Here is a 25,363-nt window from a genome sequence, read left to right on the forward strand (position 1 = left end):
TCCATCCATCTATCCATCCATCCCTCTATCCATTAATCCATCCCTCATCCATCCATCCCTCTATCCATCCATCCATCCCTCATCCATCCATCCATCCATCCATCCATCCATCCATCCATCCATTTATCCATCCATCCATCTATCTATCCATCCATCCCTTCATCCATCCATCCATCCATCCATGTTCTTCCGCTCATGCAGGACCGGGTCGTGAGCCAGCAGTCTAAGTAGAGATGTTGAGACTTCCCTCTCTCCAGTCACTTCCTCCAGCTCCTCTGGGGGGACCCCGTGGCATTCCCAGGCCAGCCAATTCATTTAAATATCCAGTAATTTATTAGATTATCATCCAAATTTTCTGTGATATGAACCATACAAAGTGTGAATGTTCATTGATAAAAAATATTGTTTTTTACACTAAATATGAAACAAATATTTTTGGGGAAAAAAACTGCAATAAATTACTTCACCAAGTTAGTTTTTTAAACAAACATTGATTTTTTTTTAATTCTATTTTTTATTTCCCCTGGTATGTAAAAATATATTAAAAAAAAAATTGACTGGAAATGTCATTTTTAAATTTAGAATGAAAAGCCATTTCTAAAAGGTATATAGAAATAAATCTTTACCATGTAAAATCCACTTTTTGAGCTTTTAAGTGTATTATACGTTCATTCCCCTCTATAAAAAACCACAAGACAGATTTTTTAATTCATTTACACATTTCTGATTATTCCTTTAAAAACCTATGTGAGCACCAGCCCCTCCCAGCCCAGAAAAACATATAGTATTAAGGAAATATGAACCATAAATTTATCAGAACTTGATTCAATATTTCTCCACAACAGTCATATGAAAGCCCATTTAAGTCAGATGGTGCTGGATGGTAGTGGTTTGATTAGCAAGATCAAATATTTGTTTTGTTTCAATATTAAAATAGAAGACCTGCGACAGACTGGCGACCTGTCCAGGGTGAACCCCCTCTTCGCCCATCAGTAGCCGGGATAGGCTCCGGCACCCCCGCGACCCCGAAAGGGAAGAAGCAGACAAGAAGATGAATGAATGAATGATTAAAATAGAATTTTTTTAATTTATTTTTATATATTTTTACTTATGCGAGTGAAAACTAGGGATTTAGCACAACACATGTTGGAACTTCAAGCGTAATGATATGCTGTATGGAGTAGAGACGCAACAGTTCACTTTTCCTGAATCTAGCATCCCTAGAGGTAACACTTAGAAATGATTTAGACTTAGTGAACAAGTGGACCAAAAACCTGGAAAGTTCTGTCTTTCAGTTTGCTCATTTTACTCTTTAACATTACATTGGATTAATTAGAGCCAGAGTTGAATATACTTTCACCGTGTTTTTATTCAGATTTCTGAAGTGTTCCATAGATATCATTGTTGTGTAAAAAGTGTTTTCTGTCCTTGTGTGGAGCTGCCTTCAGTGTCAAAGAATGGTTCTGTAACTGTAAAGCACTTTAGGCCTTCTAAGGTAGTAAAGCGCTATACAAGTATTCGCCATTTACCATTTAAATTTTTAAATTGATAGGCGGCTTTACTTTTGATAAACTTAGCCACTAGCTACTGAGACTTTTGGGAAAGTCTCAGGATTTTTCTGGATTTTAAAATTGTAGATTTGGACAGCTCTAAAATGGTGAACGCGGTACATAGTGCACAATGTAGTGAAGGAATTGTGACATAGCCACTGTCACCTACCTAGAATTCTGCTCTCCTTCATCAGGACTCCTCTGTGTACCTGCTGTGGTTGGTGCTGGGTGGGATGGGGGCTGTTTGGGTTCAGGGCCGGTGCACGCTGGAGCTTTGTGAGCCAACACTTTCTATCTCTGTGTCTATTCATAGCAGGAGAGGAGCTCTTTCAGTCCTTCCGCAAACACGCTGCCAAACTCCACTTCCTCCCCCGTCCATGCCCCCGCCGCCAGGCCAGCCAGCCGAATGGAGGACAAGCCTGCCAGGCTGCCCGCGCACCTGCGTGAGTCACACACACTCGCACAATTACACAAATGAGCAGGACTGCTCCACACATCCATCCCGCCGTCTCTACCACAACAGCCCCAACTGTCTGCAGGATCGGTTGTGATCTGGGAAGTCAGACCTGGACATCACCTGTTCATAAAGGTGCTTGTAGAAAAAAAAGCGTGCTTGTGTTCTGCTGTGTAATCATAGTAATAACGTTGAAGAAGAACATAAAGAAGAAGAACGTTCGTAAAGGTGCTTGTACAAAAAAAAGCGTGCTTGTGTTCTACTGTGTAATCATAGTAATAACGTTGAAGAAGAACGCCTCAATGGTCAAAAGCCATCCCGTCCCGTCAGGGCAGGGCAAAAAAACTGCCATTATCACCGCATGAATGCCGGGCCTGCCACACTACTCTTCTTTGCTGGGAGGCGCTGAAGCAAATCCGAGGTCAGACTTCCGAGTTGCTTCCAGTAGAACCGAACTGACGAAGCGAGTGCATGAATAGAACTCAGCAGTACGGTCCAAAGAATGAGGAGAAACCACCAGGCTCAGGAGCACACCGAAAGAGAGGGACAAACCCTTAGCAAAAACAAGGACAACTGTAGTTGATTTTATTAATTTTGCTTGAGAACAAGTATAGCAAGTATACTGTAGACATGTACGTATAGTGTAGTAAGTATGCTAGCTTAATCATTCTTTAGGCTAAATTGGAACATTTTGTTTATAGCAGGGATCACCACCCTTGAAACTGAGGGCTACTTCATGAATCTTATGAAGGGTTACCAGTTTGAAATAACACATTTGCTCAGTTTGCCTTTAGTTCTACATTATTAATAATGAATAATGATACTTCTCTATGTGCAGACACTGATTTATCATCATAAATATCAACAATGACAACAAGATAGGAAACAGATATTAATATTCAGCAATTTATTAATCTCAGTAATTGTTACATTTTTAGATGATCACAAACATTTCATGGAAAAAATGACTTATTTCCACAATTGTACCATGTTTATCAATGATCTAATGTTAAAGAAATGAACTTACACACTTTTAAACAAATTTCACCACATTTTAAACTAATTATCAAATCTGCCGCATTTTTAACAAAATTAAAGATTTTTGAACTGGAGTAGATCAGAGGTCACCTAAACTTATGTAAAGTTCATGCATCATGAACGTATTCTAAGACATTTTAAGATTGACATTTTTAGATTTTTAAATATTTGTAAATGCAAGTGTAATAAAAAAAAATAGCAGCAGAATAAAACTGAATTTCAGACGCAGCTCACAAGAGAGTTGTTCTATTTTTAGATGGATCATCAATCTCTATATTAAAAATCCTCTTCGCTTTCATGTGATTAATTGTCCTGGAGACACGCCCACCTTTCCGTCTTTGCTCACAAATCCATGTTCAAATCAGTTCTTCTGATTTGTCACTTGCTTTCTTTGCATCTCCATCAGGAAATGGTTTTCCTTTTTCTTCAGCCGTCTTTTCTATATCACCCATCTGTTTGCACCATTCCCTGATACGTTTAGGATTCACTTGAAATGTTGTCCAGATTCCTCACCAGAATGTTTGGCGTACGCCACCACACAAAGTTTAAATGTTAAATCCAATGAACACCCTTCTATTAGAGACTGGCGGCTAAATTCCCGGTCCCACTGGCATTCAATGACATATAACGGGTAAAAAATTTTGAAAATCTGCCACACGCGCTTAGAAACACTAACTCTATGCATGTTTGTGGAATAGAATTGATACAGACACTGGAGTCCACTCCACTGCCAGAGCACTGCTTAATCGGGTGTAACCGCGTCCTCCCACGCTCAGCCGCTACACAGACGCTGTAAGCAGTGGTACAAGCGCAGACTGGCTGGGGAATGGCTGTGCTACCGCTTTGCACGAATGCAGAATTTTGGCAGCCAAGCGCACGTGTCGACGTTCGATCCACGGCCCAATCTCGTACTGAAATGGCTGTTGCACTGCCGTTTCACAGCCATTGCATGGCCGTACCGCTGGTACCACACGCAGTCACCCGTGGTCTCAATTTTTGTGCAGTTCAAATTCTTTCCGCATGTAACGCTGGCCAAATTTTGTACCGCGTGTATGTACGCCTATTCCGTTGCCACATCTCTGCCGTTGCACTGCCAGTCCACTGCTAACAGCGTCTGTACCACAGGGATGACATTTCTTCCGTGCTCCAGCAGTGATATGGCTGTGACAGCCAATGGGACCAGGCCTTAATAGTAGCGAACTGGTGATAGATCCAGCGGATATAGGAGACCGGCGTCAATTAGAGACCGGACACAATCAACAGATGTATGTTATACAGTAAAAAATAAACTGCCTCACTTTATGTATAGATTTTGGATACTTGTAGACTGGTTTTTGCCAATGAAAGAAGAACTTCACCATCTTATGTAGTGCTTTTGAATATTTCACTTATTATTTTAGTATTCTTATCTCTGGTATGTTATTTCACTCTTGCATTTTGATATTCTTGATTTATTTCAGTAATTTAAAGACCCACTCCAATGAAAATCAAGTTTTTGGTCTTTTTAACATGTTTCTTCTGACTATTAATAAAATTTTGCTCAAAATTATATTTCTGGGTGTTTTCCATGCTATATCATGATTTACCCTTCACGGTCTGAGAAAAGTGAAGAAGTGTGTAGTAACTCTATAATCCTATTTGTGTTTTTTTTACCTATTGTGGTAACCGTTGACTTAACATTGGAACTGGACACTCCTGATGTGCAAATTGCATTTGTTGTGAACGCAGCTTTAGCTACCCCAAGCTACCAACTGGTGCCGCCCCTGGGTATTCAGATCAACACTCCATGGCTGGATAGCTCCAATATTGTTTGCCATTTACACAGCTTATGTTAGATTATGGGTATGAGGGCTGTAACTAGAAGGATGACAGGAAGTGGGGGTGGGGTTACTTCCCGCCAATAATCCAGCCGACAATTCAGAAGCGAGTTTCTAATGAACTCCTGCTGCTCTGCAGAAACTATGTCCTAGAACACAACACAGGTTTCCTCATTTTGGCTAAAAACGGCAAAAATTATAATTGAAAGACCAATGGGAATGCCTCTTCTAAAGCTGATCAAAGTGGGACTGTTTGAAGGCTTGTGCTTCCAGAAAACAACAGTTTATATTTTCTTTTGGAAATCTGTAAAAAGGAAGTGAAACCTCCCTTTGCAGAAAGTAGTAGTAACCACTTTGTGTGTGGAAAGCTAAATGCTGAGTCATATTAAGTAAGAAGAATTGACTCTTTCACGCACACAGCTGGGAGTGAACAGCCAAGGTCTCTGTTCTACATCACTAATATTTTTAATCTAACAGTTTAGATCCATCGTCCAGCATCACTAAAACAGCTTTTGTGGATGAACTTTTTAAAAGAACCTACTGGGAACCTCAACTTCATCATTCAGAATCCAGGTGTTTAGGGTCTGTAAAATTTCTGCTCTAGGGTGTTTTCAGACAGGAAAGTCTATTGGTCTGGACCAACATGCTTAATGTGGCCTGGATCGAGTCCTGAACCTTGCGTTTGGTCTGTACTCAGACTACCGTCAACCAAACATTTCTGTTTCAAACCAAAGCCTCTAAACAAAACCAGGAATTATGAGGGCAGGGCAAAACAACAAGAGAAAGGATTTTGGAAGTCCTTCTGTGATCCTTGTCAGAATAGTTCACTAATTCAAGCTTTATATTTCACTGATCAGTTTAGTATGTTTGTATCATTAATAGTCCTTTGGTGGCGGGGCTGAGTTTGGGGAGGCGGGGTTAAGGCTGTGCCATTTGCATGCCTGTCAACGTTTACCTGTTGTATTTATGTTTTTTTTTTTTTTTTTTACCTCCTCACAAGTGTGAAGTTCTGTTTTTGTGTCCGGCTCTGGGCGAGGCCCGGCTCAGGCAGCTGCACCGGCTCAAGCTGGATGAGATGAACAGGAAACTCCCTCTGCACACTTCCTCTTCTGCATTGTTGCAGAAAAAGGAAGAAGCCAGAGCAGGTCCGTATCGAGTTTCCTGCCGAATAAACCGATGGGTCAGTCCACATCCGCAGACATGCGGAAGTCCTACTGTGTTTGAATCAGACGTCAGACACAGTTCCTCTCACACTTCTGCCTCTCACTCACGGGCAGGTCAGGACAATGTCATGGCGGCGCTCTCCTCACTGTTTATCTTTCTTGGACCCGCTCTCCTCCCGTAGATGGAGGGCGACTCATCACACCGTCCAAAGCACCTCTTGTGCTCGTTCTCTTTACATAGCATGTGGGGGTGGAGGGAACGAGGAAGGGGGAGCCGAGGAGGAGGAGGAGAGGAGTGAAAAAGGAGACAGAAAGAAAAAGAATGAGGGAGGAAATTGCAGTGTGGGCAGAAATCCGCCTTCTCCATTTCCTGGGGAGGAAGTGGATTAGATCGGAGTGAGTTGCAGCCTGCTCCTCACAGTCAAGAATGCTGCCGGGCTCAATTTTTAACCCCGTCACCAAGACACGGCTGAAAAACAACTCTGACCCAGCCAGGCGGCATCCACATTCAAAAACACATTTTTATTCCTGCTTTTCTCCCAGTTTTTGAGGCTTTTATTATTTTTTTTTTAAATTGTCATACCTTATCATTAGATGGTAAATTAATTACTAAGACATGATTGAAGTTTTGTGAAAAAAAAAAAAAAAAAAAACGATATAAAAATTCATCACTCAATTTAACCTCAAAGTAAGGACTGATGGGTCCCGCTGACCGCTCTGGACTGATGGGTCTCGGTGATCGCTCTAGACCGCGAGTCTGCAGCCTGCGGCTCCAGAGCCACATGTGGCTCTTCTATCCCTCCATGGTGGCTCTCTGGCTGAAGAAAAATAAAATAGTAATTCTCAAAAATTTGGAGATAGGCCATTATTTTAGCAATATGCTAACATTTTTGGCTAATTTGTTATCTACTGGAGTTTTTAGGCTAATTTAGCTTCTATTTTAGCAACAGGCTAACATTTTTAACTAATTTAGCATACAGAGATATTTAGGCCATTTAGGAGTTCAGCTAGTAATTGAGCAACAAGTTAGCTTTTTTTGGCTAATTTGGCCTCTAATTAATTTTCATGCTAATTTGGAGTTAAGCTAATATTTTAGCAATATGCTAACATTTTTGGCTAATCTGTTATCTTCTGGAGTTTTTAGGTTAATTTAGAGTATAGATTTTATTTTAGCAACATGCTAACATTTTTGGCTGATTTAATTTACTGAGACATTTTATGCTAATTTGGAGTTCAGCTAGTAATTAGGTAACAAGCTAGCTTTTTTTGCTAATTTGGCCTCAAGATAAAAATGTTTAAAAAAATCCCATTTTGAGAAATGCTAGTTTTTTTTTAAATATTCTTTCTTATGTTCGTGCCAAAAAATTGATATAATTCATATATAAATATATATATATATAAAGATAGTGATGAATGTAAATCCAAATTTCTTAAAGGCTAAAGTAAGACTATGCGGCTCCTTCTAGGTTTTGCTCGGTAGTAAAAGAGCCCAAATGGCTTTTACTGTTAAAGGTTGCCGACCCCTGCTCTGGACTGATGGGTCCCGCTGACCGCTCTGGACTGATGGGTCCCAATGATCGCTATAGACTGATGGGTCCCGATGATCGACCTATACTGATGGGTCCTGATCATCGCTATAGACTGATGGGTCCCGATGATCGGTATAGACTGACAGCTGGAGAATCGGGATACGGCTCCGGATTACAAAATAAAATTTCCTTTGTACTTTCATACGGAAGCCAAAAACAGCCTGTTCCACTTTTTTGGGAGTGTTATCTCGTTCGAACTCTTCATTTCGTCCCATTAACCGTCCCTAATGCCCTCATCCACACAACATGGACCATTGCAAATGTGAGGTAACTAAAAAAAGACGTTTGTCTCTGATTGTTTCATTTGGTTGTTTGGTTGAAGGACGGCTTCTTGTTTACTGGTTGGAGTTTTCAAACTCTGCAGCTTTTAGGGTTTGTTGGAAATGATCAAAGATTTCGTTCAGTCTTGTATTTCTTATATTTTGTGAAGGACTAAGAGGAAATCCATTGAGACATACTGGTAATATATTGTTAACCTGTTCAAAGATGACTCCATTGATGATTTAATCGTTCACTCAAATGACAGCCTGAACGACGGAGTAAAGGGCTGACTGGTTTTGTTGAAGCTCATGTCAACTATGAATCCATTTCAGGAGCCAGTTCTTGTGCTGGGACAGTGTTTTTCAGAGGAATCGTGACCCTGGGTCATCCTACCTACAATGTTACATTACAGTAGGACTGCTGTCAAACGCCTGTTGAGCTTTGTCTAACAGACTTTCAGCAAACTGCAGCTTCACTAGACGACACAGGTGGCCAGCATTTGTCAGCTTTCGTCAATCAGAAAGATTACAGCAGAAGTCAGCGGAGTGCCAGCTCACTCCTGAGGGAAGAAGCGAGCTGGATGGCGATGGTCTTATTGCAGAACAAAGATGTGTGAAAACAGCAGGAAAGTGGTAGCCGACATAGTTGAAATATCTTCCTGAATGATTAAAAAAATCCATGTCCATGGAAACAAGACTGGCGTGTTTCCTCGGTGTGTGTTTGTGTGTGCGCACACAGCTGGGTTTGCACTAAGCATGCCTGTATGAGTGGGTGGATGAGTGTGAGTGAATCTTGTGTCTGCAAAGCTTGCCGGAGGTAGTGTAGGTGTAATATGTGTTTTTTGTGTGTTTTTGTGTGTGTGTTTGCCACTGTACATGCCTACAACCCCCTCCTTACCCCACTTCCCCTCTTTTATGGCATATTCCCCGTTTGACTGTGAAGGAACAAGTGTCTTAAAAGCATGTGTGTTTAGTCTTTCTGAGGGGAAATTTCCTGCCCCTGGAAGCAGCTCTTGTCCTCAGGAATTTCCTGAGTGGGCAGACTGTGCTTCCTGAATAAATGTTGTTGTTGTGCATACATGTTTGTGCGTATGTGTGCGTTTCTTCACCTCTGAAAGGGAAACTGTTCACACATGCCAGTGAGTGAGCTGAACGCAGCCCGCTTTTTCTTCCTGTTGGCAACACACTCCACATGGTGTTTCTAATGTGTACTGTGTGTGTGTGTGTGGGGGGGGGGGGGTGCTCAAACATCACAAGCCATATAAACACACAAACCCTCAAGTGAAGATGGTGTGTTGAAAATGCTCTTCCTCTTGTTTTCCATTGAAATTCCTTGTGCCTCCCTCATAAATACGTCTGAATTTGGAAGCAGCTTCCTGTCACACAGGAAGTGAGTTTTATTTGTTTTGAGAAAAATATTATGCTTGGCTGTGTCTTTTGCAAAACAGACCACCAGGAGAGAGTGAATCTTTAAAAAAAAGACACGTTGGATACTTGAAGTGACATTTTCCCAAAGGTAGCCCCTGGGATTGTTACTTGGTACTTTGGGTAAACTTCTGTCTGAAACATTTTAAGGGCTTTTTGTTGTTGGAAGACATGGTTAGCTGGGAGTCTTGTCCAAGGACTTTCAAGCCCGGTACTTAAATCTGGAACTGACCAATTGACAGACTGGGATTCCTGCCACTTCTCTGAAACTCTGACACAACATGGAGTTTAGGAAACCTGTCCTTTATTTTTCACGTTCTAGTTTATCCATTTCAACATTTTGAGTGAGATTATAGATTTAAAAGTCTCATAAACAAGTCAGTTGTTGACTGCATAAGAAGAAGAGGGGGTTTTGGGTCAGGATGCTGTGCCTGGTTTCTTATCATTTGACACAAACATTTAACAAGGTTCTATGAAGAGAAGAACACGAGACAATCTCATGAAAACCACTACCCAGAAGAGAAGATTTTGTAAAGCGTTGGTGCAAAGCACAAAGAAAGGTTTGCTTTGGTTTGTTGTCACTTGTGTCTGAAGTGGTTTCACTTCAGAAAGGCCGTCTGCTGCCACTCCTTGTTGTGTTACAAAGTTGTTTCCTTCCTTGCTTGAAATTAGTTGTTGTGTTTTTGTTTTAAACTTGGAGACGACGTATCAGTCCTGCTGGTGTCTATGGATCCCAACGGGGGTTCCCAAGGGTTGGAGTGACTGTCACTCACAATGTGATGGTTCAAGTCCCGGCTGGGTTCTTTCTTTGTGGAGTTGTATGTTCTCCCTGGGGTTTCTGTGGGCTCTGCATCTTCCTCCCACAGCTCTGGTCATGGGTTCATCTAAGATTCTGCATTGCTCCGAGGTGTGAAAATGATGCTGCATTCACACAGAACGTCATTAATGTGTCAGGGCGTTCAGTTCAGTTTTGTTAAGTCAATGCTCAGACGCAGCCTGAGGTCTTATTGTGTGATTTTAGCATTGGTCGTTTCGGTCTTGCGTTTCAGGCTTTGTGGTGCGTCTGGAGTTCAAATATCAGAACTTTTGCAGAGAAGACACATTGTGTTAACCAATCATGGACTCAGCTTTAGCCCATGACATCTTGATGATACATTTAGTGGGTGGAGTCCAAACCCAACATGGAAGAGAATCTGATTATGTTGCAAACCATGTTTGATGTGAACCCAGTGTGTGAGTGGTTGTGTGTTCCTGCAATAGACCGTCCAGGGTGAAACTCGCCATCATCCAATACTTGCTGGGATAGGCTCCAGCAGCCCAACAAGGGTTTAGTGGGATCAGAAAATGAATACATGAATCCCAATGGAAAGAACAAGGCAAACTATAGTACAGTAGAAATGAAACTGTTAAGTTTTTGTCCAACCGACCACAGACGGTACAAAGGTAAACAACCCTGGGTCACTGTACCAACCTGTGAGGGACCTGTTTTAAACACATGACTCCAAACTAACTTCTGTGCTAGAAGTGTGTTAGAAGTCACTGTAGAGACAAGTTTTTTTAATACCTCAGTACTGAATCACAGTCACCACAGCCTATATGTTTGAGTTCTATCCTCTCTCCACCTTTTCTGTAGCTTCTTTACTCATTTTAAAGCGTTTATACCATCTTCAGTAGCTCTGAATTGGGAACACAACCCAAAAGTGAAAAGTTTAAGCAGGAATTTTAGCCACTTGGCTGGTTATGTTTATCCCTGTAGCTGTTTCACTTACAGTTTTATGCCGTGTTGTGAAGAACACAAAATGTTTTTCTCAGAACTCTTTCAAAACAAAAGCGTATTTGCATTTGGGATCTCCTGTTCTTCACCTGGAGCACAGACAAAAGGTGTAGCACGGATGGTCTGAGAGGCTTCTAGACAAGGCATTTTTTAAATAGATAAAAGCCTTTGAAGTGTGTTTATTAAAAAGAGAAAAAAAAGAATGGTGGGGGAAGAAAAAAAGTTGGCTCCAGAACAAAAGGACAAGTGTAAGTTGAAGCTGAATTCAGGAACTCGTCTACAAGAGCCGGCTTGCTTCAGCACTCACCAGCTTGCTACCAAAAACAGGTCGCGTTGCTTCCTGGCCATAAAAGCCGCGTGTGATTGATGATCTGTTTTATGTTTGTTTTGACTGGATGGAGTCCAGTTTAGCCGGATGGAGACGAGCACGTGCACGGCGGAGGATGTACGGTGGTGGTGGTGGGAGGGGGTTCTTTTGACTGAAAAGTAAAAGTGTGCATGTAGGTGGATTTTTTATTTTTCCCCCAGCGCACCCTCTTAACAGGGAATCAGTGTGCAGAAAGAGGCGCACAAAGCCAGCGGCGAGGAGCAGCAGTGGTGACTAAGTGAGAAAATTTGTCTCTTTCATACAGGCATGTCCCTTCGTCAGGAGGTCAGGAGGTCACGACTTGCCCTCCTACTTCCTCCTCCCTCCTCCTCCTCAGTGTGCTGAAAGAAAAACCTTTCCTGGATTGAGACAGCGAGACCAATATCCGCCTACTGCTGCTCTGAGGGAAAAGGCAAACATTTACCAAAGAGCTGGGGGAATGCTTTTCTGCCTTTCTTTCAAAAATGTTTCTTTTCTAGCTGCACTTCTTTCAGGGGTTTATTGACTTGATTTGTATTTAAGAGGGCTGGGCGGCATAAGCCAGTTTACATACATAAAATATATCTTATTTTTCCACTGATCAGATTTTGCTGGTGACCTTGGGTTCATGCAGATTTCTTCTGTCTGATATTTTCAAGCATTAATCCTCCATTTATTGCTTGAATCTGCAGACATGTGAGTGAAACCTGCGGGGACGGAGGTCTTCAGACATGAGGCACAGGCTAGCATCCTACGTTCAAATCAACACCTTGATAGTTTTGCAGACATAATTATCCATGTTAGTAAAACCAAAAACAGACAGGTGGAAGTCTTAAGTTAACAAAATATGTAAGGACATTCAATGAAATAAATTCAGAAACCAACAAGAACAACTAGCCAGGAGTTTTCTTATGGTTGCATTTCCAAAGTCAATATGAATATCTTAATACTAGACTTATTCCTGACTTCCAATACTCTATCTTATTTCTTTGGACCATGTTAAGGTATTCACTTCCAAACTACTAAACAGTTTGCCTTAAAGTCCCACTCCAATCATCTTTACATCTATATTCAAACTATTCCCAGCGGTTTTTTAGTTATGATTATGTTGTTTGTAGCCCAAAACTGAGTCGTTTTCTAAGACATGGTTTCTGCAGAGCAGCAGGAGTTCATTAGAAATTCACCTCTGAGTTGTGGACGGGACTGTTGGCACAAAGCAACCTCGCCCCCTCTTCCCCTCCCTGTTCTTGAGAGCTCAGAGCAGGGCACTCGTGGCCCCGCCCAGCAAATACGATCTTTTTCCAGATGCATTTTTTTCTGCTCCTTATTCACAAGTTTTGAATAAAGAAATACTCAGACATGTAATTTGAATCTTAAGTTTCTTTTATGTGTCCTCCATTATCAGAAAAACATATTAAAAAGACCATTTTAATCAGAGTGGGTCTCACCTTGCACTATCAGAGGTTAATGCATGATGTGGAAGCTTGAACCGTCTGACGCAAAGCAGATTTATCCTGCTTAGACATAGTCACTTACAAAAGAAATAGATATTCAAACGGTATTTAGTTCTTTAATCTTGTTATTTTTTTGGCTTAGGTTGCTTTTTCACCAAAAGCAGACTATTTGATACGTGGTGTGGCTGCTGAGCCGACACCGACACAATAGCAGCAGCAAAGGATAGCAATATAAATGCTGATCGTCACGATGAGTTAAATAAAGCATCAGTTCAGAGAAAAGTTCACATCTTACTGCGGGTTTTTGTCCAGAAGATGAAGCAAACATTTGCTTTAAAGAAGCCAGCGCAGTGATACAGAACCTTTGGGCTGTGTGACCGGAACTACCTTTTTTGTGTGCACATCCACACTCAGTAGCCAATCAGAATCGAGTATTCGCCCAGACCATGGTTGATAGGATTTAATGTAAATTAAAAAAAAAAAAATCACAATTTGAAATCTATTTTTCACTATAATAAATATAAAAAAATATATACAATAATTTCACTATAATAAAATAATGATAAAAATTAATAATCTAAACTAAACAAAGATAGAGATGTAGTCAATACCATTATTTTTTATATTCAAAAATAAACTGTTTTGTGTTTCTGATGACATCTGAAGGGACTTTCACTTCCTGTTATGACTCAAAACTCCTCATATCTGGAATTTGGTTCCAGTTTTTACAAAAAAAAAAAGGTTTTCTTTCAGGAAGGATGATGCAGTCAAATGAGTCGACACAAACTTCAGTTGTCTGGAAATGACTACAAGTCAACACTTGACCCTTTCACCTCACATTTAAAAGCATTCTGTCCCTTGAAGTCTTTATATAGTTTTTCAGGATTCCCTCTCTGTATCGCGGCTCGCCTTTCATGGGCTCGCAGATTTTTTAGAACAAATGTTAATATTATTTTTCAGATAGTGCACTGTGTTGTGCATGGTGATTGGTTGTTGATCAATCTCCTCCGTGCTGTGTCTGTTGTACATCATCCAGTTTTGAAGAGTTTAACAATAACAGCTGAGAGTCACTGTTGACATCTTGACCCTGACGAGATTCTCAGTGGTAATCATTGAGCCTCACTGATAACAAGATGGTTCTTAGAAGCAACAGCTGCCACACAGAAATGGACCACTTTTGTTTAAAGTGCAGGTGAGTCCGTTAATGATTGTCTCAAACTAATGTAACGCATAAACTACAGAGAATGCTGTGAGCTGTAGAGGCTGTAGATTTTTAGCAATTCATAAATGTCACTACCAAGCTGAGCGGATGAGTTTGGGTAAATCAGGACAAATTAAAAACAGTTCTGAAACTGTTGTGTTGACTCTAAACAGAGAAATGCTGATGCAGACTTTTCACAGATGGTTGTTCCAGGTAGACAACAGAATCTGTTATCGGTTTGGTTTGATTCTGGGTTTAGTGTTTCATCCAGAACTCTGTTCAGTCTATAGCATGTAATGAACACCCTTCACAGATTTGTTTGTTTTGGAAAAAGCCTCACTAAGATCAGGCTTCCTGGTTTGTTCATAATGCAGGAACCAGCTCCGTCATATCAGGGAGACTGAGCGGTTTGTGAAGCTACGTACACCCCGGGCATGTGTGGAGGTCCAAGAACACGCTAACCGACACATTCTGGAACGCGCTTTCAGCATGCAGTGTTCACACAGGTCTGTCGCTACCTGTTACTACCAGTTGTACCCACACCTCAAAAAAATCTGGTGTGAAATGTCAAAGTGGTGTAAGTCTGGTGAATCTCGCTCCTGTCTTTTTCTATCACAGCTCTATTCCGATATATGAAACACTTAGTGTCATAGATTTCCAGCCTATCTGTCTGTCTGTCTGTCTTTCTAGAAAAGGACGCTACCCATACTTTACTGTGAAATCCAGGTTCCTGATTGGTCAAAGTAGAACTGGTTAACTTTTGACATACATTCAATACTCTTGGAGTGAATGAATGATGCTTTATTTGTCACATGTAGAGTCAAAACAAGGTCAACAATGCCATGAAGTGGTTAGGGTGAGAAGAACTGTTTGACTAGCTATATATCATTGACAGGTGCTCGTAATGTGCAATACCAGTACTGTGCAAAAATGATGTGAGTTCAAAATAAGTAAAATGTAATAGAAAACAGGAGATAGGTATAGGTCATTGAGTAAACAATTGAATTACAGTAGCTGAAAAATGTAAATACTAAAGCTTTGGTGTTATAGGGTTTAAAGCGAAAAAAACCCAAAATTGGTAATAAAGCCTCCACCATACCAAAGCAGGAGAGGAAAGTGTTGAACCTGACGTTGATACAGACATTCAGAATCGATCCACGAAATATAAAGTCTGAACAGGTGAACTATCATTAAAAGGATTGCAAAACGCAGAACTTCCATTATTCTTTCTCTCGTTGCTTTGCCCCGCCCTCGTAATTCCTGGCCAATGACTGAAGAGATATTTAGTCACATGGTTTTGTTTACTAGCTTCAGTTTAAAACAGAAATCTCGGGTTAACAGGAGTCTGAATACGGACCAAACGCAAGGTTCAAGGACTTGATCCAGACCACATTAAGCATCTCGGTCCAGACCAATGGACTTTGTCAAGGCCCAGGGGCCAAATCCGGCCCACGGGGTAATTATATCTGGCCATCCAGACTGTTTTATATTATTATTATTATTATTAGCTGCTCGATGTTATCTTATATAATTGTGACAGGATATATTTTATGGAGAACAAAATGTTTTGGGATATTTATAAGTTAAATTTTTTTCCACATAAAATAAAATAGAAGAAAAGAAATTTAATATGTATTTCTTATAACATTTACTTTAATTTCTAACTTGTATGATTTTGACACAATATATTATTGTAGGTAAAATATTGAAAGTAATTTAAGGTTTAAATTGATTTAATCTGGAATAATATTCCTGTCTGTTTTTTTCATATTTATGTTAAGAAAGTTACTTTTTTAAAGTATAAAAGTTTTAACAATTTTGTGTTTTTATGTGTTTAATGTGTGTTTTGGATTTGGCCCCCTGTGTAGCTGAGTTTGACAACCGTGCTCTAAGTGATTCAAACTCAACAAAATAAAGCCTTTCTTTTTCCTTAAAAAATAAATGTAACCCCCATGTGAGGTCCAGATGACCCCACCCTAACGCTGGGCTCACACGGCTAGCGTTACAGCTCTGATGTGAGCGCCACAGTCTTTACGTAACTTTAAAAGTGCGAGAGGAAATCCCATTGCAGGCGTTCACGTCCTGCGTCTGCGGTCAGGTCTCTGCGGTGCTGCGGATCTGTTTCGTTGGATTCAAATTTTCGCTGGACAACACAGCTGAACCGCAGTGAACAAAGGGGGGATTAGCGTGAACGTATGTGAGTTTGGACTTGTGCAAGGTCTGCAGCCAACCTGGAGCTAAAATGAGCCATCGGCTGTAGCTAGACCGGACCCAGAGCCATCGGGTGTAGCTAAACCGGATCCAGAGCCATCGGCTGTAGCCCCCGCATCGCACCTGAACTGGAACACTAGCCGTGTGAGCCCGGGGTTACATTGATGTGTGATCCCTCCATGACAAAGGTGGACAGGATTTTATGTCTGCCACACACACCAGTGAAGATAAAAAAAATCATTGAAAACTTCACTGCATTGTGTTGCAGGGTCCATTTGACCCACTTTTAATGTAAACGTGCCTAGAATAGCACAAGGATTTGATAATTCAATAAGGCACTTTTTAAGTGCCGGTCCATTAGTAATTATGTCGATTGTTTATCGACATAATTACTATCTTGGATTGAATTGCTTGTATAAAAAAGCCAAGACAGCCGGACACTTTCTCCTCGGTTCTCCTTTCACCTGCTGTTTAGAAGCAGACACAAAAACCCAATCACCTCTCCTCATTCTTTTTACTCACACTCTTTGACTTTTTCATTTTGAGTTATGTGAGAGTGATCCTTCCCCTGAAGTCCCTAACCAAGTAACAAACAGGGAAACTTGTGAGAAGCACAGATTAGTTCTACACCAAGTCCAGTTCGCAGCAGGTCAGACCTCTTTACCTGATCTGACTGAGACAGGACGTCCACGGCTTCTGTACTGCAACAAAGAAACAAGACACCAGTGATCTCATCCTCTTCTTCCTTTCATTCATCTCGAGTGCTTTAGAGTTGCCTTGGCAACTTGAGCTCGGCGTGCGTGTTAGCAAGCATTAGCGGGGGCCCGAGAAACCACAGAGTGAAAATTATGTGTCATCAGAGAGGCTCAGGAGCCCACGGGTTCGTCAAGGGTTTGGGATCTTGTCATGCTCCATGCTTTTCCTCAGCGTAGAGGCACACACGTCCTCAAAGACAACTCTCATGAAAGCTGTAAACCTGATACTGACACTGATTTCTGCCTCGCAATGAATCAGTTTCATTGATCTGGATGACAATGCTATCAGCCTGGTCCGGCAGCTTTCTGCTTTAACCCATAGTTTTCTATGGTGTAATGACTGCATGTCTTCTTCTATCCTGTGTTCCTTTCCTATCCATTAATGGACACAACATATCTGAAGGAGATTTTGACCTGTCATTGATGGATGATCTACTTTGACAATTCTGGATGTTGTTCTTTAATCAAAGTAACCTCAAATAAAATCAATTTGAACTTTTTAACACCAGTGACGCTTGAACACAACATCTTTAACATCCTGTGACTTTTCAACTGTTAACACATTAATTCCAGAAACACTGGAGCTCTGGTGTTAAAGGGTTAACTTTTAAAAGGGATAAATCGGTCCATCAATATCAATGGACCTCATGACTTCACTCTTGATTGGTTGGAAAACTGTAGCTGGGTGGATCTTAATTCAGTTTATTAGCACTCGTTTTATATTGTGGGTTTACACACAGTTTACTTTCGCCTCCAATGAAATGAAGTAATTTCATTTGCCATTTTTTCCCAACACGGACGCTGCTATGTTGGAGTCAAACATAATCAATAAACAGTGATTGGTCCGAGTAGGTCTGCACCAATGTTTTTATGGCAACCACTCTCTCCAATCAGGGGAGGACTTGTCGGAGGGCCACGCCCCTACCACTTGAGGGAATCTATCAATCTAACGTCTTTAACGAATCGTGAGATCGCATACATTTATTGAGGCATCTAGTTTATAAGTTGAATAACTTACAGAAAAAAAAGAAAAAAAAAATTATTCTGACCAATAGAATGACTGCGTAACAGCTGTTTACTTCTCTATAGAAGTCTACGGAATTTTGGCTTCTTGGAGACAGCAGGTACTTCCTGTTTGGAACACAGTCCAGTTCTCTATACAAAGTCAATGGTTTACATTAATGGCAAACCATCCAATAGTATGGTAGGGACTCAAAACGTTTAGATGGAATCGCGTTCCAAAGAGTCTACTGATGGTAAAGCATCCTCACAAAAAAGAAAAAGAGGTTTTTAACCATCCTGAATGGGAAATGGTCATGCTCTCATGGTCCTCTGGGTCCTTTAAGATTTTCTGAACAATTCTTGATCCAGAACTGTTCTATCCAGCTGGTTGACCTTGTTGAAATCTGAATTTTATATGATTCTTCAAACATAACAGTTTTACCATTCATAACAAACCCTTCTTTATAGCTCTGATATACTCATATCTTTGTAAAAATATTGAAGTTGGTGGCTCCATCTGTGTTTGCCCGCACTAGTTTTGGTGGGAACTCAGTGATCTGGGTCCCTACGCTAAGCAGCCGCCTGGTGGACAGCGTAGCGTGCTAACAAGCTGCCCGGTGGACAGCATAGTGAGTTGGCGAGCTCCGCTGCCCAGTGAGCCAGAATGAGTGCCCACTTAAACCAGTGTGGGCAAACACAGGTGGGGCCACCATGGAACCCGCAGACAAACCCACCTGGGGCCCACCAATTCAGCCCAAAGGTAAACCAAATGGGGCCCACATCGAAATGTTTGCTGGGAAAGCCAAGGAATGCGGCGGAGTTGTAAAAATAAATAAGTCAATTTAAGTTGTTATGAGTGAAAAAAGTCAAACATTTATGAGAATAAGCTTGAAGAATCAGGAGGAAAATAATCAATATTTTAGATAATGAAGTTATGATTGCATAAGTACTGAAGCAAAAAATGTATGCAGCAAAAGTCTGTTTACTATAATAAATATAAACAACAAAGAAGAAGCGATATCGTGTTTCACATTAGAAACCTTCCCAATAGTGAACTGAGGATTTGAGCTGATCTGATCCTCAGTTTCTTGTTTTTACTCTCTTGCTCTGGAAGTGGGCTGTAAAGGAGAAGTGGTGTCAGGGCTGTATAAGTGGATGCAGGGGTGGACAGCATCACTGTCAGATGCTGCAGTTTGCTGTCTCATTTCACATGTGGGATTTTTCCTCATGGACTGATATGCTCCAGTGACTGGAAGAATAAAGACAGAGCAGCAGCGACAGCAGCAGCAGCAACAGCTACAGCAGCAGCAGCTACAGCAGCAGCTGCAACAGCTACAGCAGCAGCAGCTACAGCAACAGTAGCCCGATGTCCGGCTCTGGAAACGCAGAGGCTTTGCTTCTGTTTTCCTTCCTGTTTTGCTTTCCTTCCTTCTTCATTTGTTTGTTTGGCCCTCTTGCCATTTAACCTCGATCCGCCTCTGTTTTTCTTTTTTTTTTCCCGTCTTTTGGTCTCCGTGCACCATCATCCACTTTCCCCACACTTTCTGTTTCCGCCTCTCCTTCACGCTGCTTCTCTGTTCCTGCTCTCTAACCTTACCGCTGGAAGTTTCCGGTTCTGAAACCGAGCCCACGCTGGATTGTTTCCTGCCGAAGCGCGCTGTGAGATGCGTTCATTTGGCCTCCTCCCCTCTGGCTGCTCCCTCGTCGCCGCTTCCTCCTCGGGACTCTGTGCAGATGGTCGAGGCTGGCGGACCGGATCTGGGAAAAGTGTTTTGGCTCGTCTCCTCGGCCCGCCGCAGCCTCCTTGCAGTCCGCCACCAGAGGCCAAAGTCCAGCTGCTGCGTGAAGCACAGATGGCAGCTTGATTCCATATTGATGAAGCGGGAGTGGAATTCCTGGTGGACCCCTCACAAACTCCAGCTTCACACTGAAGTTGAAAACTTGTGTCCGAGCGGAAAGCCTTTTTTTTATTTTTCATCTGCACTGGTGTGTGAAACACCTGCATCCCATTCCTCCATGCTGTCTGCGGACAAGAACCCCCCTGACAGCGAGCCAGCCTCAGATAACCTCCGTCCTCCTCAGCTTATCGCCGCAGCTCACACCTCCTTCTGAATACAAACTCTGGAGGAGAAACAATGAACAGCCTGGAATGGTTTCATATAATATCGATTCCTGAAAAGATAACGACTGTCAGAGTCCTGGAGGAGGCATTGCTGTCCAATAAGCCACATATAACAAAAGAAACACTGTGTTTCGTGAGGGGGGGGGATCCAAGACTGTGGTTTTGCATTTGAAAACATAAAAGGATAAAAGGGTCTGGATCAAACTGTAAATCGCTGAGTCACTGCAACACAAGCAGGGATGAGGAGGCATCAGGATCACTGTTGATGTGAATCTTTGACTGTACATGAAAACTGGACTGAGTGACTCCTCCCTCTGGCATTTCAAACAAGAAGTACCTGTTGGTTATTTTTTTCATGATATTTTTTCTGTAGTTCAAGTTATAAACTGACCAATCAGATGCCTCATGTGGTCTCACGTCAAACGTTAAAAACGTTCAGAATTCCTTCACTACTTAGTGCACTTAGTGTTCATTTCTCCTGGATGTCCAAATCTATGATTCCAAAATTCAGTCCCAGAACTGTGAAAAACCAGTGTGCATCCATGCTCACCTAACTGACAAATATAGGCCACAATGCATTTTAATGATTTTTCATGTGAAAAAAATGTATTTATTTATTCATTTCTATTCATTTTTGCTGTTTCAAAAAAATAGTGAGTATGGTGTTTGAATTGCTTTTAAAACCCAGGACACTAGACAGTCCTGCGCAATATAGGTTTTTAGTACGTAAATGGCCTATACTTATACAGTTCTTTCTACCCTCCTTCGAGGCTCCGCTGCCGAACACTGGCGCCAACCTCCCACCAGAGGCAATTCGGGGTTCAGTGTCTTGCCCAAGGACACTTCGACACATGGGCATGCAGGGCGGGAGTTGAACCCGCAATCTTCCGATCAAGAGTCGACCGCCTCTGCTTTCATGTGATAGGGGTGTGGCCTTCCAACAAGCTCACTCCTGATTGGTGAGAGTGGTTGCCATAGGCACGTTGACACAGACCGACTTGAACCAATCATTGCTTACTGAGGATTTTTGGTTCTGATATGGTGCCGTCCGTATTGCGAAGAAAAAAAAAGGAAAAAGTTTAATTCACTTTTATTTATATAACCCCATATTTGTCTCAATAGGCTCCACACCGGTAATGGTCCAAAAACATAAAATCACTCGTAAAATATAAACTAACTGGTTGTTAAACTAAACTAAACTAAACTAGGCATCCCTATCCTTAGACCAGGGGTCTCAAATTGGCGGCCCGTGGGCCATTTGTGGCCCCCAAGTTCATATTTTGCTGCCCCCGCCTTGATCCAAAGCTTCAATATCTATTGAGCAATATGTTCTGCATGTCCATGCTTCTTTGATGATAGCTTTGTATTTGCTGTGTGATGTTTCAGCTTTAGGTTTAAAACTTTGTATTAACTATCGTCGTTGGATCTGTTCATCAGAAAAGTCCATAGCAACAGTTGCTAGCATTGTTAGCTCCTGTTTCACAGGACACGCAGAAGATATTGCTTAGTAGTGCATAGACATGAACAAATGTTCAATTAACTTGTTCAGTAAACATAGACAATTGATGCAAAAACATATTTTTGCACAAATAGAACCCCATACGGCCCAGCCTCAGCCAGACCCCACCTTCAGTTGCCCAAGGTAACTTGAGTTAGAGAATGCTGCCGCCTTGAAGTGACTTCATTTGGTTGTAGCCAGAACTATAAACTGCCACTTGGTCCAGTTCTCTGATACAGTCAATATATTGCCACTGTCCTGTTCCCAGCGCTGAACCGACGTCATGTCCCGGTCTGACTTCAGTCCAGGCCGCCTCCTTCCTCCACCCCCACAGGTGTCTCTGATCTCTTCCTGACTGCCCTCCTTTTCTTGGTATCTGCTCTGTCGTTCTAGTCATCACTCCCTCCGTTTGGCTTTCATCTCCACTTCCTCAATATCCTCTTTACTGCCTACACCTCCTTCCTTCCTCCCTTCCCCTCTCAGCCTCCCCCTCTTCATCCTCTCCTTCCTGTCTTTTCCTCAGGTCTTCCTCCACTGCTCCTCCCTCTGCCCTCCCTTCCATGTCCCTGTGGTTTTGTGGCGGTGGACTGATCCTCACGTGTCCTCTCCCCCTCCAGGCTTGCAGCCGGTCTTCTGGAACCGGGAGGACGTGGCGCAGTGGCTGCGCTGGGCCGAGAAGGAGTTCGCCCTGCGGCCCATCACCAGCGGGACCTTCCAGATGAATGGCAAAGCTCTGCTGCTGCTGACCAAGGAGGACTTCCGCTACCGATCCCCACACTCCGGTACTCTCGGTTCAACTCTTCTCTTCGGTTAAACAAGTTTGACGTCACAAATGATCAAAAATGAGCACAGAAACCCTCACCACAAAGAAGAGGAGGAGGTGCTGACCTCCTGCTCAGCCTGACTTCATTACAAACGTGCAGCTCATCAGATCAATGCCTTTACAGCAAAACGACTTCCTTTAGAAGAAATCAATACGGGGGAGGAATGTAGACCCCTGGGGGTAGGGGGATAGAGGAAATAGAAGTTGGTTGATCAGGAAATAGAGAAGGAAAACCTCAACTGTCGCCTAGGCAACGGCAGCAATAGAAGACACAAAGTGAACAGATTTTCACCTCGGTGCTGTGAACATGAACTGGGTGTCACAGTGATCATGTAGGGGAGGGGCTTCATGATTGAAGGTCAGCCCCCCACCTTTAACGCTGACCGGTACCAGCACCATCGTGGTAGAGTCAAATCTCCGATTCACTGTCTGTAACCCTGCAGGTTCCTTTTTTTTTTTTGTAATTCTCTTTATTAGTTTTCTTTCATTTTTTGATACAATATCGACACTAACACAATTGACACTGACATAACTCGAACAAACAGACCAAAAGGCAAATAAAAACAAAAAAACAAAAAAAAAGGAAAAAGGTACTGGTTACAAAAAAAATTCCTTTCAGCATTGTATCTTTTAAGCTATGAATGGTTGCTCTCTTCACAAAACAAGTATCCAGCAACATACATTAGGGTAAGGAGGTTTTAACAGACATAGATGACAAAAATGTATACAACATAGCTCTCCTTCAAGTTTTCAACATGTGCATTCCTTATATCTCCAAAACAGTCTTCACTCTGCTTATTCTTTTCTATAAGCATCTCCTCCATAAAAGGACTCATGAAATATTTTCATTTTATTGTTCATTTTAAATATAGACTGCTCAAAATGTGCTATTTTTGACATTTCTCCCCACCATTCCATAAAACAGGGGTAGGGAACCCTGGTCCTTGAGAGCCACCTTCCTGCATGTTTTCCAATATACCCTGCTCTGGCATGTTCTTATTGGCTGAACACACCTGAACCAGGTAATCAGTCATGAGTAGGGACTCAAACAATCACCTGGTTCAGGTGTGTCCAGCCAGTAAGAACATGCCAGAGCAGGGTATATTGGAAACCATGCAGGAAGGTGGCTCTCGAGGACCAGGGTTCTCTACCCCTGCCCTAAAAGGTGTTGTATTGTTAGTTTTCCAATGTCTAAGTATAATTTTGCACCCCGTGGAGAATGCCAGTCTACAGCACAGTGTTTGCTGAGTTGTTAATCTTTGTTCTCTCTTCCATCTGTCCATCATTCATCCCTCCATCCATCTGTCCATCATCCACTAAAGCAGACACTTTCAATAAAAGGTCTAAATGCACATTTTAGGAGTCCATGTTACAAATTCTCATGCATAGCTACACACATTTCTATGACTGTTTTTGGGTTCTAACTAGGGATGTCCCGATCCGATCACGTGATGGGATCGGGACTGACCGCGATCGCTGCGCTGTGGGAACTAGGCGCGTGCTTCGCAAGTGTTTGTGTGTACTTCAGGTACCGGTCGGAATTTTTGTTTTCATGCACTTCAATGTTTAACCTGCTGGTGCACGGTGTAACTTTAGTAAATTTATGGTGTGAAGTTTTCAAATGAATGTAATTACTTTTTGCTAATGTTAATTTAAAGTCATTCTTAAATAAAAGATGTAGGATTTAATGTATGAACTTAAATAAAAGTGTAATTAAAATAAAGTACATGAATTCACTGTAAAATTAGGGAGGTTGGTAGTTAATTGAAGCACTTATGAATATAAATATTATAAATATAAATATAAATTATTATTGATTAAAGTTGTTTATTGCTATTCTGTAATAGAATTTGAATTTGTAAATATTTACTGCCATTATTATGTGTGTTTTAAGGTTTTTACCTGACCAAATGGAAAATAGATAAAGGTTGGAAAAGTAATCTCAAGTGACAGTCTGAGTAAATCAGCCTTCAATTTTGGATGCTCAGCCCTTTTCAAATGTGGGAAAAGTGCACAAAAATTAGGAAACACTTGACAGAGGCTGTAAAACATTATATTCATCATCCTTTGGTGTGACGTTCTTTTGGAGGTAGATAGCTGTCGCCACTTGACTTATTTAATTTTTGTTCTGTTTACAACAATTATGCACTAAGTAGTGGCACTGTCACAAAACAGGCAGACAGCTGGTTCCACGTGCAGCAGGTTTATTATTGTAGCTAAGAGTCCACAAAACTAAAGCAGGGTCAGACAGGCAGAGGTCATACACGAGCAGGGGATCATCCGAGAAGAGAGAGAGAGTAGTCAGAGTCCAGGCGAGGGTCAGGGGCAGGCAATCAGAGGGTCAGAGACGGAAGATCAGGTCCAGGTATAAACGCTCGATACTGCAGGCAGGGTGGCACAAACAAATACTTCGCAGAGAGTGTTGCTCTGTGTGCTGCTTAAGAAGCATGTGGGTGATTGTCTGATGGGAGACAGCTGAGCAGGAACCAGGAACTGTGTGCTGGGGCTTCTGGGAGATGAAGTGCAATTAGTACTCTGGTGACTGTTCCCGCTGGTGCCCAGAGGGGGAGTCAGAGCCCTGACTCCTGACAGGCACAGACCACTCTGTGGAAACGAGGCATATGAACGTTATTTTAACCAAGGGTCCAAAACTCAGTTTTTGTCTACTTTTGAATTTACTTCTGTATTTTCAACCTGCTGCCCATTTGGTATCATTTTAATCAGCACAACATGGAAAAATGACAATACAAAGGTAGTCTACCTTTGTATTGTCATTTTTCCATGTTCTATTCACACTCTAGATATAAAATCACGTAAAAACAGAAAATTACATCTGGATTTTTTTTTTATTTTGCTGTGGAAACCCCAAAAATATTGAACA

At 41.8% G+C, this 25,363-nt stretch overlaps 1 protein-coding gene across 3 annotated transcripts in view; it reads left to right on the top strand.

The window, feature by feature from the left end:
- etv6 (ETS variant transcription factor 6) overlaps positions 1–25,363 on the top strand; it is a 53,257-nt gene that overhangs the window by 10,498 nt on the left and 17,396 nt on the right. Inside the window, exons 1-3 of one of the 3 annotated variants that reach the window (XM_036210133.1) lie at positions 1,862–1,993; positions 14,446–14,577; positions 22,277–22,441. In XM_036210133.1, coding sequence (XP_036066026.1) covers positions 22,378–22,441 — 64 coding nt within the window. In that variant the 5' untranslated portion in view covers positions 1,862–1,993; positions 14,446–14,577; positions 22,277–22,377. Of the gene's footprint in view, positions 1–1,861; positions 1,994–14,445; positions 14,578–22,276; positions 22,442–25,363 lie in introns of those variants that run through there. The other 2 variants (XM_024294686.2, XM_024294685.2) reach the window with 2 other exon arrangements.

This window comes from Oryzias melastigma, linkage group LG23, assembly GCF_002922805.2.
Source record: "Oryzias melastigma strain HK-1 linkage group LG23, ASM292280v2, whole genome shotgun sequence".
In the NCBI taxonomy this organism is placed as follows: Eukaryota; Metazoa; Chordata; class Actinopteri; order Beloniformes; family Adrianichthyidae; genus Oryzias; species Oryzias melastigma.